Source organism: Bufo bufo, chromosome 6, assembly GCF_905171765.1.
Source record: "Bufo bufo chromosome 6, aBufBuf1.1, whole genome shotgun sequence".
NCBI lineage: Eukaryota > Metazoa > Chordata > Amphibia > Anura > Bufonidae > Bufo > Bufo bufo.
This window is the reverse complement of record NC_053394.1, coordinates 168,439,908-168,457,889: the sequence shown is the minus strand read 5'-3', so window position 1 is coordinate 168,457,889 and position 17,982 is coordinate 168,439,908. Positions and strand designations below refer to the sequence as shown.

The following is a 17,982-nucleotide window of genomic DNA, read 5'->3' as shown; positions in this document are numbered from 1 at the left end:
GAAAGTCGAGATGTTCAAGGTTCCTGCGGGGGGGGGGGGGTGCTAGTGTGTGGACTGGGGAAGCCTCAGAAGAGACCAATGAATAGAAGGTGAGTAGGTTGTGGTCGGATAGGGGGAGAGGCGAATTAGAAAGGTTAGATAGGGAGCAGAGGCGGGTAAAGATAAGATCCAAAGTGTGACCATCTCTGTGGGTGGGAGCTGAAGACCACTGTGATAGGCCGAAGGAGGAAGAGAGCGATAGGAGTTTAGAGGAAGCCGAGTGGCAGGTGTCAATAGGGATGCTGAAGTCACCTATGATGATAGTGGGGATGTCGGCAGAAAGAAAGTGTAGTAGCCAGGTGTTAAAGTGGCTACCAAATTATTACCAGACAGGAATAATCGCAAAAAATTGCCGACCCACAAGGAGCCTTAACTATCACCAAAAAATTAGGACAAAAACTTCACATAGAAAACATGAATAAACTTTATTAACAATGTAAAAATACATACATGATGGTAAAAAAGGCAGCACAAAGGTGGAACACAAAAGGAGAGGAATAGGACCCAAGGAGGGGCCGAGAGGTCAGCACACCAGGAGTCAGGGAAAAAATGATGATCAGATGCTGGTCACCAAGATACCTCAGAGCAATAGGCCCCAAACAATAAGAAATGGGGGCAAATGTGAGGATAAAAAGACTTTGTGTTAATAAAGAGAATTAATAAGCATACCCTGAGTGGTGTGTCGATCTCTCAGCCGCCTCCTGACCCAACGCTGTTTCGCCAGTGACCTGGCTTCTTCTTGTGTACCAATTTGAGTAAGGGTTTATTGATTGCAAAGACAGGTAGTCAATCACAAGATTTTTCTCCCATAATTTCATTCCAGCTTAGTAGTGTAAAGCAACATCCAGACTAGGTGACAACATTTTGGTCAGAATGACCTTTGTCAAATCACATCAGGATGGAGCAATGCAGTGTGTGTGCTGGAGAGGGCATCAGCTCTGTGTCACTGATCTGTTATGGCTGACCTCGGAGCAGTGTGGTGTGGTGAGCCTCTGCCCCTCTATCTCTGCAAAGCCAGGCATAATAGGAAATGTAGGATTCATTAGCAAAACCATATCTGAGGAGAGAAGAAATCAAAATGGCTGACATACATCAAATAAAACTGGTATTCACAAGGAATACACAACAGCCTCCATCTTATTCCTTAATGATGGCCTATCCTGCACTATATAGGCAAAGAAAAAAAAATCCCAGAGTGTTTCTTTAACCATTGTATTTTGCTGTCAACTACTGTATATGGCTCCACTTTTGCAACAGCCTTTCATGGACGAGATGGGAATAACCACAGCAAGCGGCAGTCAGTGGTAGGCGGAGATACAGAAAGGGCTGAACATCCAGCACTCTGCTCTTTCTGTAACTCCCATAGCAGTAAATGGGAGCTACACAAACAACAAAGCTCCTATTTGCTGCCCTGGGAGTTATGGAAACCGAGCATTGCCGGCCACTTGGACGTTTCCATAAATCTAGCCACCCTTGGCCGGTGCTTACTATGGTTATTCCAATCTCAGCCATGAAGGGACAACCCTTCTAAGATTTTATTATATTCTCTTTAATGTGTGCTGTAAGCAGGGATCTCAAGTCTCCCGGACGTTCAGGGAGCCTCCCGCTATTAGATAGCGGCTCCCTGACACCCGCATGTGAGACAATATATCCCGGAAAGGTTCACTTATAGCAGAGAGATAAGAGAAGTGACAGGACACAGAGTTTAGATTACAGGTTGAATTAACCCTTTAGGGTCAAATTGGCTTCTCAAGGAGATATATATGTTAAAGGCATCCCTTCTTCTGTCTCATTCAGTAGCTATATAACTAGGGGTGCACCGAAATTCCGGCAGCCGAAAATATCGACCGAAAATGCACCTAATCCACTTCGGCCGATATTGTTACATATCGGCCGAAAATATGGGGTGTGGGATTTGTCACCCACCATCTGCGGGCGGGCACCGGGCGGGCGGTTTACTTTGTCACTGCATCTTTATTTTACCTTACAATCGTGACGCTCCAGTAACTAACAACTCTGCAGGCAGAGCGGAGGCCGGCGTAACGTCACTTACTCACGTGACGCGCCTGCTCCGCCTCCTTCATTCATAAAGTGGGCGGAGCAGGTGCGTCACGTGAGTAAGTGACGTTACGCCGCCCTCCGCTCTGCCTGCAGAGTTGTTACTGGAGCGTCACGATTGTAAGGTAAAATAAAGATGCAGTGAGTGATGCTGTGAGCAGCAGGGCCGGGGCTGTTATGGGTAGGGGGATCGGTCTATGGCACTGCTATGGGGAGGGGGGAATCTGTGCACTGTTATGGGGAAAGGGATCTGTGCACTGTTATGGGGAAAGGGATCTGTGCACTGTTATGCCCATAACAGTGCACATATCCCCTTTCCATAACAGTGCACAGATCCCCCTCTCCATAACAGCGCCACCCACAGATCCCCCTCTCCATAACAGCGCCACCCACAGATCCCCCTCTCCATAACAGCGCCACCCACAGATCCCCCTCTCCATAACAGCGCCACCCACAGATCCCCCTCTCCATAACAGCGCCACCCACAGATCCCCCTCTCCATAACAGCGCCACCCACAGATCCCCCTCTCCATAACAGCGCCACCCACAGATGAATTTCATTCATGAAAAAGAATTATTAATAAAATCATTAAAAAAAAAGTATTTTAAAAGTATTTGGGCAAAAAGGCAGTTTCGGTTTCGGTTTTCGGTCAAGGGCATCCTGAATTTTCGGTTTCGGACCAGAATTTTCATTTCGGTGCACCCCTATATAATATAACTATTGAGAGAGATGTATTTTTTTTTAAATACATTTACACATTTAACCCACCATTTTAATTATATTATTTACCCTAGTGTTAAATTCACCCCCCCTGGATGCTTGATTTTTTTTCCTACAGTGGGGTAGAAAATTACACACAGGGTTTTAAAGAATAAACTTCCTGACTCAGACCAAGAGCTGACTCAGCGAGTCAGCAAGTGAATGGAAGCATCCGCGCATGCGCATTGCGCAACCTAAGCTTCAGTTCACTTGCTTCTTGTCAGCTCAGCGAATGAAGCGAAGATTCGATTCATGAATCGGTTCATTTGAATGAACTGATTCAAATGAACCGATTCATGTGAAAGATCCGAACTTCCCATCTCTAGTTTACTCGCAGTAAACCTTTCCGGCAACCTGTAGCAGTGTCCCCTTCTCGGCGCGTGCGCACAGTACAAGAAGAAGCCGATGCCAGCAGTCCGCAACGGCGCATCAGGCTGAGCCTCTGCGCACGCGCGGGATCTCAAAGCGGGAGGAGGGGGAGGGAGGGAGAGGGAGAGGCGGCACTGAGGAGTAGAAGGCGGCGCAGGGCGCGAACGGCGATGCGTGCGGCCGGGCACCATACATCCACAGACCTCCCCTGCTTGGGCACCTTAATTCAATGATTGACAGGTTAGTAAAACCTGTTTTTCCGCAGAATAAAGCCACAAATAGCTTTTATAGGGCCACCTTAGAAATCAGAATGCTGCCCTGGACATGAGCGTATGATTAGCTCACAGGGCTTATAGGTGGTGTAAAGGGGGAATATTATCACCAATATTTATGCAAATATCGATAATTAATATTCATAAATGGGAGGAGCCATCTAGTGATAACTCCGCCCATCTATGCCTTTATATAATAACACACAATACCTTTGCTATACTTTACACTGATCACTATGCTAGCTGCATGCGCCTTACTAAACTAACTATCGCCAATAACCACACGCCACACAGATAGTTATAAACCAAACACAGTATTTATTACTAACAATACACTACGCACGCAATACTAACAATACAGCACTAAATATACAATCCTAAACTACACTACACATTCCCAATTCCACCCATCAACTAACTACACAGTTCACACATACAAGTAATATGAACCCACCCCACCTGACTATTCACTGTCCCTACGGGGTATGACGAAGGGTTAAAAGGATTTGTTTGCAGAGCAGAAGCATGCTCTACAGGACCAGGGTAACCACTAGGGGTTAATCAGGGTTAGGGTTCCAGGGGTCAGTAGGGGATCAGGGGATATAGGGTTAACCAGGGATCAGGGTAATAAAGGGTTAATCAGGGGAGGTGGTGTGGATAGGGGCGGATCAGGGATTATTCAGGGTACAGGGGTCTATGGGGGGGTGAGTAGGCACACAGGGACCAGGGGAGACCAGGGGTGACCAGGGGTAACCAGGGGTGACCAGGGGTGACCAGGGGAAACCAGGGGAAACCAGGGGAGACCAGGGGTGACCAGGGGAAACCAGGGGTGACCAGGGGTAACCAGGGGTGACCAGGGGTTAGGATAAAGGGGGTGATACTTAAGGTTTTGTTGCTCGTTCGTCCAGGGGGGAGGTCCGGTCGGGCGCTCTGCTCTGAGCGCAGGAAAGGCTGCAGGGGTCGGGTCCGGTGGAGCGCAGGATGCGCTGCCCTTTCAGGGGGTAGGGGCCCCGATCCTAACTGCGGCCATGAGCGCCGATTGCGCTCTCCTAGATGAAGGGGGGGGGTCAGGTCAGCTGCCACGTGGGAGGCCCTGACTCCCGGAGCGCAGGACGCGCTCCTCTTCCAGGTGGGGGCCAGATGAAGACTCCGGAGTGCCGGGGCCGCCGGATATTTATCCCCCGGCGGCCCGCACTCCCGCGCCACCAGGGGGCGCGCGCGCGCCCCCATCATCCACGTGGGCCGGCGCAGTGATATGACGTCACTGCGCCGGCCAGCACATCGGGGACGCGCTGCAGACAGGCGGGAGAAGCCTTTGATCTCCCGCCTGCTGCACCTCGCATTCCGGACAGTGCGATAGTAATCGCACTGTCGGAATGCACATAATAGAAGGAGGAGAGGCTTCTCCCCTTCTTCTATCATGTGTAATTATCTCCAGCAGCGCTGAGGATAATTACAACAAAGGTCTGGTCATTCTGATGTAATTAGCCAGATTGCATCGGTGTGAATGCTTGGGGCACATTCACACCGATGCACCTGGTTTCAGTTGTAGGAGGGGGGGGGATATATATAATATACATGCGTATTGATGCTTGGGGCACATCCATACACATGTATACATTAATCATATCTAAGGGGGATTATATAAGGGGATATATAAGGTGGCACAGATAAGGGGGCACAAGCCCCTACACTATAAGGGGGCACAAGCCCCTACACTATCAGGGGGCACAAGCCCCTACACTATCAGGGGACACAAGCCCCTACATTATCAGGGGACACAAGCCCCTACATTATCAGGGGACACATATTTCCCACAGGGGCCAGCATGAGCCCCTGGGGATCACCATGGGCAGACGTGCACAGATGCTGGGCACATCTGTGCACATCGTCCCATGATGCTATGTCTCATGTATGCACATATATACCATACATGCCCGCACGTGTTTGCAGGCATGCATGGATATATATGCATACATCTCAACCGTTCCTCAACAGGTGGTGACAGAATCCCTTTATCATATACATAAATATGATAATTTGGGGCAGGGTAATGAGCCCAGTCCTCCACACCATAGAGCAAAGTGTGCAGATACTGCATATGTTTGGAAAATGTGATAAAAAGTTTGTGAAAGAAAAATAAAGAAAACCTTCCTGAAATGAGACGTACACCTCCCTGAAATGAGTTTTTGCAGGTTGGGATGTCTGTGTAAGAGAGTGTCTGGAGTGGTAGTGGATGGAAGATACGTGCCACCGGGGGTCGTGGCCCCGGTGGAGTAAGAGCCGGGTCTTTTGTGTTTTGTCAGTCTACACTGATCCTGGCAGGTTGGTTATCTCTGGCCTTAGTTGGGTAGGGAAGGAGTTAATCCTTCACTATGCTCAGTGGGTGTGATCTGCCTGCTACACCCAGGGCTGTGAATATAGGTTTGATGCTCACTGACTGTGGGGCTGATGAAGTGTGGTCTCCTGTCTCACTGCAGGAAGCTGTACGGGAGGCTGATCGCACGGTCGGGCTGAGCTCTGTAGTCCGCTCGTCTAACAAAGACTGCCAATTGCTGCAGGCTCAGCGAAGGACCAAAAGAAGGGATCCTGTGGCCGGAGACAATCCCTTGTCCAGGCTGACACGTGGCCTGTCTAACTTGCACGAACTTGGACAAACCCGCCCCACAACAAGGTGTAGTACTGATCGCGGATGTGAGAGACTGTGTGAACAGGCACCAAGACGCCTGCAGCATTTGGGGATCCATTGTGGGAGGTGGGGTTTATGAACATTGCTGTTGTGTGAATTGCACAGTTTTGATGTGATGCACTGGAGTGAATAAAAGAGCACGGTTTGGACACAAAGCCTGTCTCCTGAGCCTCTATACTGCCACCGCTACCACCTGCCTACCAGAGCAAACCCCCACAGTGCCCATTGTCATGCTTCTTCTAGGGATGATGCAGCATTATTGCATTGTGGCAGAAAATGGGTGGGAACCAGCCAGTAGCCATGGGGGAAAGAGGCATATTTGAAATGTTACCGTTTTACACAACTTTACAACAATTTAGGTAATCAGTTAAGTATGGTATTAACAACCATGACCAAAACTGCTGTTCAGTACATGCCATGTTCACATCACCAGACTCTGAAATCTAATCCAGGCCATATATCATGTCTGCAGCAACCACCATCATTAGGAACCTGGAGCCTCAAGTTCATGCTTTGCTAAATGCCTGGTCAAATAGTGCCTCAACACAAAACATTTCCCACACTCTGGACATTTATAAGCTTTATCCCCAATGTGAAGTTTTCGATGTGTGATGAGGCCTGTATGGTCTGTAAAACATTTTTCACATTCCGAACATGAAAATGGCTTCTCCCCTGTATGGATCCTCTGGTGAGCGATAACGGCTGACCCACCTCTAAAACATTTTCCACACTCTTTACAGGAAAATGGTTTTTCCCCAGTGTGGATTCTTTGATGGGCTACCAGAATTGTTTTGGAGTTAAAACCCTTTCCACATTCTGAACAAGAAAATGGTTTCTCCCCCGTGTGAATCCTTTCATGTCTAACCAGATGGGACCGACTAGGGAAGAACTTTCCACACTGTGCACAGGTATATGGTTGGACACCAGTGTGTATTCTCTTATGTACCGAAAAACATGAGCGGTCTGAAAAACATTTCCCACAGTCTGGACAGAAATATGGCTTCTCCCCTGTGTGGATTCTCTGGTGTGTCATCAGATTTGCGTTACAGGCAAAAATTTTCCCACATTCAGCACATACAAAAGAATTTTCTTGAGAGTGTGTCTTCAGATGTGTGGACAACATGGAGCTGCTCATAAAACTCTTCTCACATTCGGAACAAGAGAATGGAGTCTCTCCTGTATGAAACCTCTGATGTGTGATGAGATGTGATCGAGTAGGAAAGCACTTTCCACAGTCAGAACATAAAAATGGCTTTTCACGTGTGTGGACTCTTTTATGTGTGTATAGTCCAGAGCTATCAGTAAAACACTTCCCACAGTCTGGACAAGCAAAGGGCTTCTCTCCTGTATGAATTCTCTCATGAGAGTTAACATTTGAGCGATTAGCAAATCTCTTCCCACAGACAGAACAGGCAAATGGCTTCTCTCCTGTGTGAATCCGGTGATGGGAGATTAACTCTGATTTCCGAATAAAGCATTTGCCACATTCATTACATGTGAAAGGTCTTTCTCCTGTGTGAATCCTCAGATGCACTTTGAAATGAGTTATACGACTGTAAGATTTGCCACAATAGGAGCATATAAAAAGTCTAACAGATTTAGCTTGGGCTTCAAAGCCTGGTTCACCTGTAGGTGCCTTTAAACTCTTTGATAAGGTTACAGTTTCTCGACCATGAATCTCCGTATGTGCAAGAAGATCCTCCTGACATAAAAATTCATCTCGACATAATAAGCAGATAAGGTCCATCTGTGTGTTGGTTGCTGTTTGGTCAGGCTCCATAACATTGTCCTTGGACATGTGAAGAGCAGGAATGGACTCAGAAAGGTTACAATTTTGTAAGGTGAAAGTTTCAATGTATTCATCAGAAGCTTCTTCCTCCGGAACCTGAACAATTTTATATGTGGAAGAAAAATTAGGGTCTGTCATTTGTTCTTCATCACCTGGTTCCTTCTTTACAAGTACAGATATATGTTCAATAAATCTGTTGGTGTTCATGGAATTTTCTTCTTTAAGTGGACACGACTCCTCCTTAGCGTGAGTAGAAAACTTAATGTGATCTCCAGAAGGTGTACCAACTTGGTAACATTTCAATTTCTCAAATGTGCCATACTCAGATTTTAAAGGACTAGGTGAACGCTGATTCTTTTCCATGGATGCTCTTCCTTGTGAGATGCTTTGTATCTTACAAGAAACAAATGCAACAATCATCTATGTCTTTCTGTTCCTTGGACCACTGTCTTGATCTTCTTCATTATGACAGTTAATGTCATCTGTAGGTTTAGTCTCTGAGTCTGTTGTAGGTGTGTGACATCGAGAAAGGACTTTTCTGTCATCAGAGCTCTCTAGTTAAAATAAAAATAAAAAACAATATTGTTTAAAAAAGGGAAGAAAGTACAACAGAAGACAACACACAAAGAAATCTATGAAAAGGAAATCTAGCACTACATTTACTTTATATACGGTACATATTTTCTATGTATTAAAAGAGGATGTCATTTAATAAATGTACACTTAGTACATTTATGGGTCTGACAGTGTCTGTGGTGATCAGACAGCACCAAAGGTAAGACAATTACTATCCCTTGAGTGAAGATGCATGGTGGCTGCCTCCACTGCAAAACAGTACTGGATTCAGGTATTCAGAGACAAAACTATCAGAGCCTATACTCGATAGGGGGGTGACAGGAAAAATAAAGAGGGGCATACCAAGCGTGACAGCAGAAAAATGCCTTTAGTGTCCTTCTAATATTGTGGATGGTAAGCCTCAACTAGGCCATTGATGGTCTTGGCGATTTTTTCTGTGTAAGCTGAAAAATGATGCAACTTTCTGCCAATGGAGGTGGGGAAGTTCTAAAAGGGGTTTCCGGGACTTAAATTTTGATGACCTGTCTTTGGTTATCAATATCAGATCAACAGGGGTCTGATTCCCAGCACCACTACTATTCTCTTGAATATTAGCAGCGCTGCAGTAACCAGCATAGGCAAAGCAAAGTGGATGAAGTTGGAGATGTGATGCAGCTGATCTGTAGACACAGAAACCGTCGGGTTCTGGGAAGCAGCCAGTGGCACTGGAGCTGCAGGTGATCGATAGGGTATTAGATTATTATGGACCATTCTGAGGTCTTGGTTAAAATTTAAAAGTTTAAGCCATTAATGACACAGCCTTGTTTGGAACTTAAAGGGAATCTGTCACCTCCAGCAAGGTCTAATAAGAGAAGTAATATACATATATAGAACACCTACTGCTGACTCCAGATAAGTAATTGCGTGTCAATATATGACCCTATTTTCCCGCTGTGTGCCCACAAACCAGCAATGGAATGCACTGAGAGGACTCCTGTGCATGCGCACATAATGGAGACAACTCCAGGAGAAGTCTTCTCCAGGCATGCCATGGTCGGTTTATCGGGACATAGAAGGGAAATGGGGGTGAGTACAGATATAAAAATTATTAATCTTGAGTCAACAGGAGGTGATCTATACATGTATAATTGTACTGGAGGTGACAGACTCCCTTTAAGACCAGTTTGAGACAAGTTTGTTCACTGCGATACATGTTGGGGCGTGATTTCCCATCCTGGATTCTGCTCTTGTAATGGGACCTCATGGTATTATTATAATAATTTATCATGTTTTGTGTCCCTGCCCCACATATGCTGTAATAATTTGTACTGACGGCATCATATCAGTACAATTCATTACCGATGATGTTGGGCAGAGACACACAGCATTATAAATCATTATAATGCTGTGTGCTCCCGTTAAATTTTTTTCTCGTATTTTGATCTCCGCATTTTAAAAGCCATATTTTTTTTGTTTTTCCATCAACACAGCCGTATGAGAGCTTGTTTTTTTGGGGTAAGTTGTATTTTTAATGGCACCATATTAAGATAGATCAAGTTAATTACCGTAGATATCTTTAAAGATTATTTGGGGGCAACAATGTGAAACAATGCAATTCTGTCATTTTTTAGGGTGTTCACTGTACAGTAATAATGACATTTAAAATTTATTCTGAGGGTCAGTATGATTATGGAGACACTAAATTTATATGGCTTTTGTTACGCTTTACTACTTTAAAAAACGCCTTTTTGTTATAGATTGCTTTGTGTCATGATATTCTGACACCCATAACCTTTTTATTTATGTGAGGGCTTATTTTTTGTGGGGCAAACTATAGATTTTACTAATACCATTTTGGGATACATGGGATTTTTTCATAATTTTGTATTCATTTTTTGGAGGGAGGCAGCCGCCTTAGGGGACATGACCCTGCAATCTTTTTATCACTTTTACTATGCACTGTAATACTCCTGTATTACAGTGCATAATAATTCTGATAGGCAGGATGGATTTGTGGACGGACAGAAGGCAATTGTCTAACTGCTCAGATGCTGCGGTCACAACTGATTGCAGCATCTGAGGTGTTAAACTGCCAATCCTTGGGTTAGAGCCAGGTGCCTGCTGTATACTGCAATCGGCACCACAATTGATGGCGCAGGCCCAGCTTAGAAGTCAGTGGGAACTGCGCTGCAGTGATAATCTCTGTGCACTACACAGTTGGCGGTGTTGTGTAGTTCAGGCACCAACTTTTTGGCGATGGAGCTATACCTAAACAGCCAATTAGCAGGGATGCAGCGTCTTTAAAAAATGCTGGACAACCCCTTTAGGACTAAGTATTGTCTTGTTGCTGCTCCAAGATACTTAGTTAAAATGAATCTGCGCCGCACATGCTCTGTAGTAAAGGCACACGAGGAAGTGGACATGCCTGCAGTCATCTCAGAGATGCTAAAGAGAACAGGAAGGCAATTACAGCTGATAAAAAGCCTCATGTTGCTGTTACTAAAGAGACATTTATGTCAGAGTCACACCAGGAATTGGAGTCAGAAGTTTGGATTACCAACTCCATAGCCCTCACATTTTTGTAAATTATTTATTCCATCTTTTCATGGGACAGCACTGAAGATCTGACACTGTGATACAATGTAAAGTAGTCAGTGTACGGCTTGTATAACGGTGTACAGTTGGTGTGCCCTCAAAATAACTCAACACACAGCCATTAATGTCTACTTAGTTATTTATTCTACATAAGATGGACTAGGCTATAAGAAGATTGCCAACACCCTGAAAATGAGCTGCAGGCTGCAGCACAGTGGCCAAGACCATACAGCGGTTTAACAAGACAGGTTCCCAGAACAGCATCATATCCAGAGATTGGTTTTTTTAAATAGATGTATGAGTGCTGCCAGCATTGCTGCAGAGGTTAAAGGGGGGGTCAGCATGTCTGTGCTCACAAGATACACCGCACACTACATCAAATTGGTCTGCATGACTTGCATCCCAGAAGGAAGCCTCTTCTAAAGCTGATGCACAAGAAAGCCTGCAAACCATACAAGCAGACTAAGGCCCCTTTCACACGAGCGAGAATTCCATGTGGGTGCAATGCGTGACGTGAATGCATTGCACCCGCACTGAATCATTCATTTCAATGGGCTGTGTACATAAGCGATGTTTTTCACGCATCACTTGTGCGTTGTGTGAAAATCGTAGCATGTTCTATATTCTGCGTTTTTCATGCAAAGCAGGCCCCAAAGAAATGAATGGGGCTGTGTGAAAATCGCTTAGCTTCCGCAAGTTCGGATGCTATGCGATTTCACAGATGGTTGCTAAGGAGATGATGTGGAGGTCCATTCACTTTATTATTTTCCATTATAACATGGTTATAATGGAAAAAAAGTAAAATGTCCCTTGAGGGTTAAAAAATAATAATAAAATTACTCCCCTCATCCACTTGATCGCGCAGCCGTTATCATCTTCTTTCTTCTTCTTGCAGGACCTGCAAAAGGACCTGCGCTGACATCATCGCGCTCACCACATGGTTAGCGCGGTGACGTCAGCGCAGGTCCTGCTGAATGAAGATAGAAGATTATCCCTATACAGAAGAGATGATTGCTGCAACTAAATACAATAGATAGAGAATTGACACCTGCACTCTATATATGATTTTGGTGCCCATGGGAGGACAGAGCCTAACTGAAGAGGAGAAGTACTTCAACTGATCAGCAGGCAATTATCGTAAAGAATAGTTTGTTCTCATGAATTGCCTGCAATGGAGGCCCATGTAATGTAGCCTTAAAAGATTTCTGGTCTTGGAGCCAACAACCCGAGTGGTCCTGACCCCTGAACATAAAAAATCTCACTCACCCATCTGAGGTCCCACTTCTGCTATGTTCCTGGCCGCTTCCTGTCCTCAAAGGAACGCTGTGGCCAAACTCAGGCCTTATTAGTCACAGCGGCCTGAATGCTACGTCAAAGCAGTGATGTACCATTTAAGCCACCTGTGATTGGCAGCAGTGGTCACGGGACCTACCCATCCTGTGGCTGGGAAAGGCGTAGTGGCAGGCCCATGGACAGGTGGGTAGGTTTTTTTTAGGTTCAGGGGAACAGGGAAGGATCCCAGATGTCGGCTCCAAGGCTGGATAACATCTTTAATACGCATTGAATTCCACCTTTTAGATTGCTGGCATGCACTCCAGAATTTGCACATCCGTAGCCTGCCAGATGCTAACAGCCCCTGAGTAAATGATCTACTTGTCCCTCCTATAATGAGACCCTTTATAAGATTTAAAGGGAATCTGTCACCCTGATTTTGGACCATTATCTACAGTAATAAATAAGTAGTACTGCAGATATGGAGTCCAGATTAGAGTTGCCACCTTTTCTTCAAGCCAAACCCGAACAGAAGGGAGGGAGGGCCCCCTTCCAGGCCCCACCCATGTCCTGCCTCCAGCCATGCCCATGTCCCACCTCCAGCCATGCCCATATCCCGCCTCCACCCCCGGTCGCTGTCGCACCGCGATCGTTACGCCCCTGATCCCGTCACTACAGAAATACAGCTCCCATACCTCTTACATCCAGTGACGTCTCCTGAAATCCCACGCCTGCGCCATCCCGTTTAGTATTCGGCGCAGGCGCGGGATTTACGGGACGAAGAGGAGAACTCGGACGTCAATCAACTGGACATGGGTGTGCCACTGCCAAAGGGTGAATAGACGGAGCCTCTAGGTGCTGCAGGAACGTCCTCATAGCACCTAGAGGCTCATTAGCATATTATAAGTCTTTATTTTAAGAGAACGGCGGCAGCGGCAAGCAGGGAGTTATAAAACACACTGTTATGTACTGCTGACATTAGCCCATCGTTTTTTCTGATGATTGACAAATTCAAAAACCTGTTTAAACACTGTTACATTACACTTCAAATGTTTTATATACCTTTTTAGAAGTGACTATCTAGGACAGGACTGTCTTGGTCACACAGGTTGAAAAAACACTGCTGCACTGTCTGCAGGCAGGGCACAGTGGGCACTGGGCTGGGCACTACTTGAGCAGGCTGCTGGACTGGAGAAGAATGATTTCTCCCACTGAGCTCCCTGCCTCTCTCTCTCTGATGTCACTTCCTCTTCCTGACTTCCTTATCAGAGAGAAGGTGGGAGGGACTGGGAGGCAGGCAGGGGAGGAGCGAGGAGGAGCGAGAAGGAGCAAGGGAGACTGAACAGTGAACACAGCGCTCTGACTCTGAGGCTGCTCTGGCTAGCATCACTGTAGACTGTAGAGGAGGGAGGGACTCAGGGAGCGCTGCACTCAGCTGATCACCCGGCCACCGCAGTGACAGCTTATCCGATCGGAGTTTCAGACCGTTAGACGTCCACACAGTGCTCATCACCCGCCGAGGCTCACCCTGACGCTTGCGCTGCTCACCGCCAGCTGTCAGGTGAGACGAGAGTGCAGTTTGAATAAATCCTGTGCCCGGGTCTAAGAAAGGCTTGGACTGTCCGGGTCAATCCCGTATGGGTGGCAACCCTAGTCCAGATCGATATTTTTTATTTTCCTACTACCCCCAGTTCCCCCGCTGTCAGCTCTCAAAGCTGTATTGAAATACATTGTCAGGACTGCTGGGCATGTGCACATGAGTCCTCCCCATTATATTTGAACAGCACAGCAGTCCAGACTGTGTATTTTCAGTACAACTCTGAGCGCTAACAGCGGGGGACCTGGGAGCAGTAAGGCTCATGCACACCACTGTTGTTGGCCGGTGCCGTATTGCGCCCCGCAAACAGCGGGATGTACCAGCAGGGAAATATCTATATCCCATGCGCTATGGTAAAAAGGATTAGTAATATGATATTAATGGTGTTAACAGTGAGGGGTATAGTCACTTTGGAACTGAGGCTTCCCATGTCACATCAGAAGATCCATAGGCCTTATAGAGTTTAGACACTTCCTCTTATTATACACATACCCTTAGCTGCCAGATGTAATCCTACAATCCTGAGAAAATAGTCTTTAAATCCATATGCAATTAGTTCTGAAGTGCTCCAAGGTCGGGCCCCAGGTTATAAAGCCTGGCCCTTGTAAGGAATAATTCTTATCTTCCCCCCAAATTGTGTACCCCAGGTACACGACCTCGGTATTCAGCTTGATTTGATCCTTGATCTGGCCAGAGAGAGCCATACACAGTGCTGTCCAATTATCAAAATGACTCTAAACTTTATTATCCTTATGACACATATTTATAGTATTCAATGACGTGATCTTTACGTTAAACAGTAACACATGTTTTTTAGCCAGCTACACCTTTATCTTATCTCTTTGCCAGAGTCCAAGGCTATCCATATATACGAGAAGAACCTCTTAGTCATATGGACTTTGACCCATTTACGTGTCCATGCTTATGAAATTAATGTATGGAACATGATGTAATATAAACTTATATAAAAATAGGTTTTGGACCGAAATAGAACCTATCAATCCTCTCTTAAAACCTATTTAAATATATCTATATAATGTGGGTTTTTCATTTTGTTCTTTTCTATTTTTTTTTTTCTCAGTTTGCTTGTAAGCCTTTAGGTATTCCATGTACCCTTCAGGAGTATAATCCTGAGGCTTTGTTGAGGTTGTATTTGCCTCTTCTACCTCTACCGGAGTATAGAGGAATGTTGAGTGTACCCCTCTTTCGGCCACATTTTTACATATGGTAAGAAGGGAGGGCACACACTGTAGACAACAGAAGAGACACACTATTGCAGCGACCATGGCGAGTGCCACTCCTACAATATATCTTATTTGACCAAAGTCAGGTATCCAGCCAAAAAGCCAGTCCCACCAACCTTGGTCAACATCTTGTTTTATATGTTTTATCATCTCTTCTAGTTGGCCTATTTTATCTTTTATTCCACGGGAGTGATCTGATAAATTGAAACAACACATCCCTGCGAACGCTGAGCATCCTACACCATGTTGGAGCAATAAATAGTCAATAGTTGCCCTATTCTGAAAGATAGCCTTTTCATACGATTGTATATCCAGCAGCATATCTTGCAGAACTGTACTAGTGACATCTATCTGTTTTACCATACAACAGGCAAGTTTTGATATTGTCCTGTGGTTATATATGGCCAACCCTGGTACTCCTATCAAAGATACCCCTTAACTCATATATTCTGATCTAGAGAGGAGATTCACATTATAGTCACAATTTTCTGGTAGCTGCAGGGAAGTGTCTCTCGTGTGTCGTGTCTGCATTGCTGGGAATAGTGGTATCATTGCTAATGTCAGCCTAGCTATTGTACAGGGTCCCTCTGTAATATTGGCCGGTATATATGTGTAACTAGTATTCCCACAGGCCAATACCCATCCTGCTGGTAGAGGTACATGTTTGTCTAGGGATGGTACTGTTTTTGTAATATTACATTGCATATATATATTTTTTCTGATACTATCTTTTTACAACTTTCTAGATTTCGATCATATTACTTTGCAGAGTCTCATATGTAGGACAGTTATAACAAGCATGATAAGGATTTACATATCCATATTTAACATCATGATCCTGCAAATCTGTGTCATTTGATTGGGAACGTAGGAGCCCCGTCCATACATCTACTGGGGTGGGGACTGCAATTATCAAGGCACTACATTTCAGCCATCTCGAGGAATTTCCCGACTGCGTCATCTCGTTGGGGGTCAAGGCCGTCTGCCTCCGTTAGTACCCCTTCTGTATCTTCTTCGAGGTCAAGGCTGTCTGCCTCCGTTAGTACCTCTGGGCCTCGTTGGAGGTCAGGGCTGTCTGCCCCCGTTAGTACCTCCTGTCCTTCTTCAAGGCCAAGGCTGTCTGCCTCCGTTCCTGCCTCCTCTCTTTCTCTCCTCTTAGTCATATGGACTTTGACCCATTTACGTGTCCATGCTTATGAAATTAATGTATGGAACATGATGTAATATAAACTTATATAAAAATAGGTTTTGGACCGAAATAGAACCTATCAGCCCTGACAATCCAGTGAGAGAGCGAGGCACATGGAGGGAAAAGGGCCGGAGCTATGTGGCACCAAGCAGCTCAGGCCCGCCTTTGGTGCACGTAACAGCTAATTTAAAATATGGATTAAAAGACAATTTTCTCAAGATTGCAGGATCACATCTGGTATTATCTGGGGAGGCAGTCCTAAAGTGAATTTGGTACTGACAGACTCACCAATCAGGAATACAATGAAGGATCTACTGGACGAGAACCAGATATTTCCTGCTTCAAACAAGTCCATAGCATGTGATCCATCCACATTTCTGGTTGTCTGTGAAGATTTTCCTTCTCCAGTTTCAGTAGTGAACAAGAGATCACGTATGTGATCTGACATGTCTGCACTGGGAATCTACTTACTGGATTATCTGCGCTGAATCCAGATGAACCCTGTCATATTCCATCAGCGTCCCCCAAGCACCGAATATAATATATCCTCTACCTGTAGGACTTTGGTAGATGCTAAATTATAGTGGGCTAAAGGACCTTTATGTCATAATCATGTGATCAGTCACATGTGTGGGCAGAGGCCAGACTCTGCTGCTAGAGCTAAAGGACCTTTGATGATGTCATGATCATGTGATCAGTCATATGTGTAGGTGGAGTCATGGTCTAGCAGCCTATGCTGCTGAAAGAGCTAAAGAACCTTTGATGATGTCATGAACATCTGATCAGTCACATGTATGGGTGGAGTCTTGGTCTCTAGCCCAGGGATGGGCAAACTGCAGCTCTTCAGCTGTTGTAAAACTACAACTCCCAGTATGCCCAGTCTGCCTACAGCAAGGCATGATGGGATTTGTAGTTTTTCAACAGCTGGAGAGCCGCAGTTTGTCCCTCACTGCTCTAGCCTGTGCTGCTGAAGGAGCTAAAGGACCTTTGATGATGTCACGACCATGTGATCAGTCTCAAGTGTGGGAGGAGTAAAGCTTCAGAATTCAGCCTGCACTGTATGCTTTATTATAATAATAATAATAATAATAATAATAATCTTTATATAACATCAACATATTCCACAATTAGGGGGTTCATGTAAAAACAAAATCATACATTACATAGCAACAAACAAGTCATCAATTAAAACAAGAGGAATGAGGGCCCTGCTCTATGAGGAGATGGGGTGTGGTGGATAGTGACTGATGATGGATCAGGTTCAGAAGCATGACGATAAAGGAGTTGATAGGCCAACCTAAAAAGATGTGTTTTTAGAGGGAGCCTAAAACTGTGGAAGTTGGGAATTAACGTAATTGCTTGGGGTAAGGCTTTCTAGAGAACTGGTGCCACTCAGTAGAAGTCTTGGAGATGGGAGTGAAAGGTTCGGATTATGGAGGATGTTATTCATCAGTCATTGGCTGAACAAAGAGCATGGGTAGGGTGGTAGACAGAAATGATGGAGGAGATACAGGGGTGCAGCTTTGTGGGAGAGAATGAGCAGTAAATTGAATC

General features: G+C 45.4%; 1 protein-coding gene across 1 annotated transcript; it reads right to left on the bottom strand.

The window, feature by feature from the left end:
* Nucleotides 1–6,411: 6,411 nt before the first annotated feature.
* On the bottom strand, nucleotides 6,412–17,022 carry LOC121004369 (gastrula zinc finger protein XlCGF26.1-like). Its single transcript, XM_040436553.1, has 2 exons — nucleotides 16,900–17,022; nucleotides 6,412–8,530 (listed from the first exon to the last, which is right to left on the bottom strand). The coding sequence occupies exon 2, from the start codon at nucleotides 8,394–8,396 to the stop codon at nucleotides 6,672–6,674; it is 1,725 nt and encodes a 574-aa protein (XP_040292487.1). The 5' UTR covers nucleotides 8,397–8,530; nucleotides 16,900–17,022; the 3' UTR covers nucleotides 6,412–6,671.
* Between the last annotated feature and the right edge of the window lie 960 nt (nucleotides 17,023–17,982).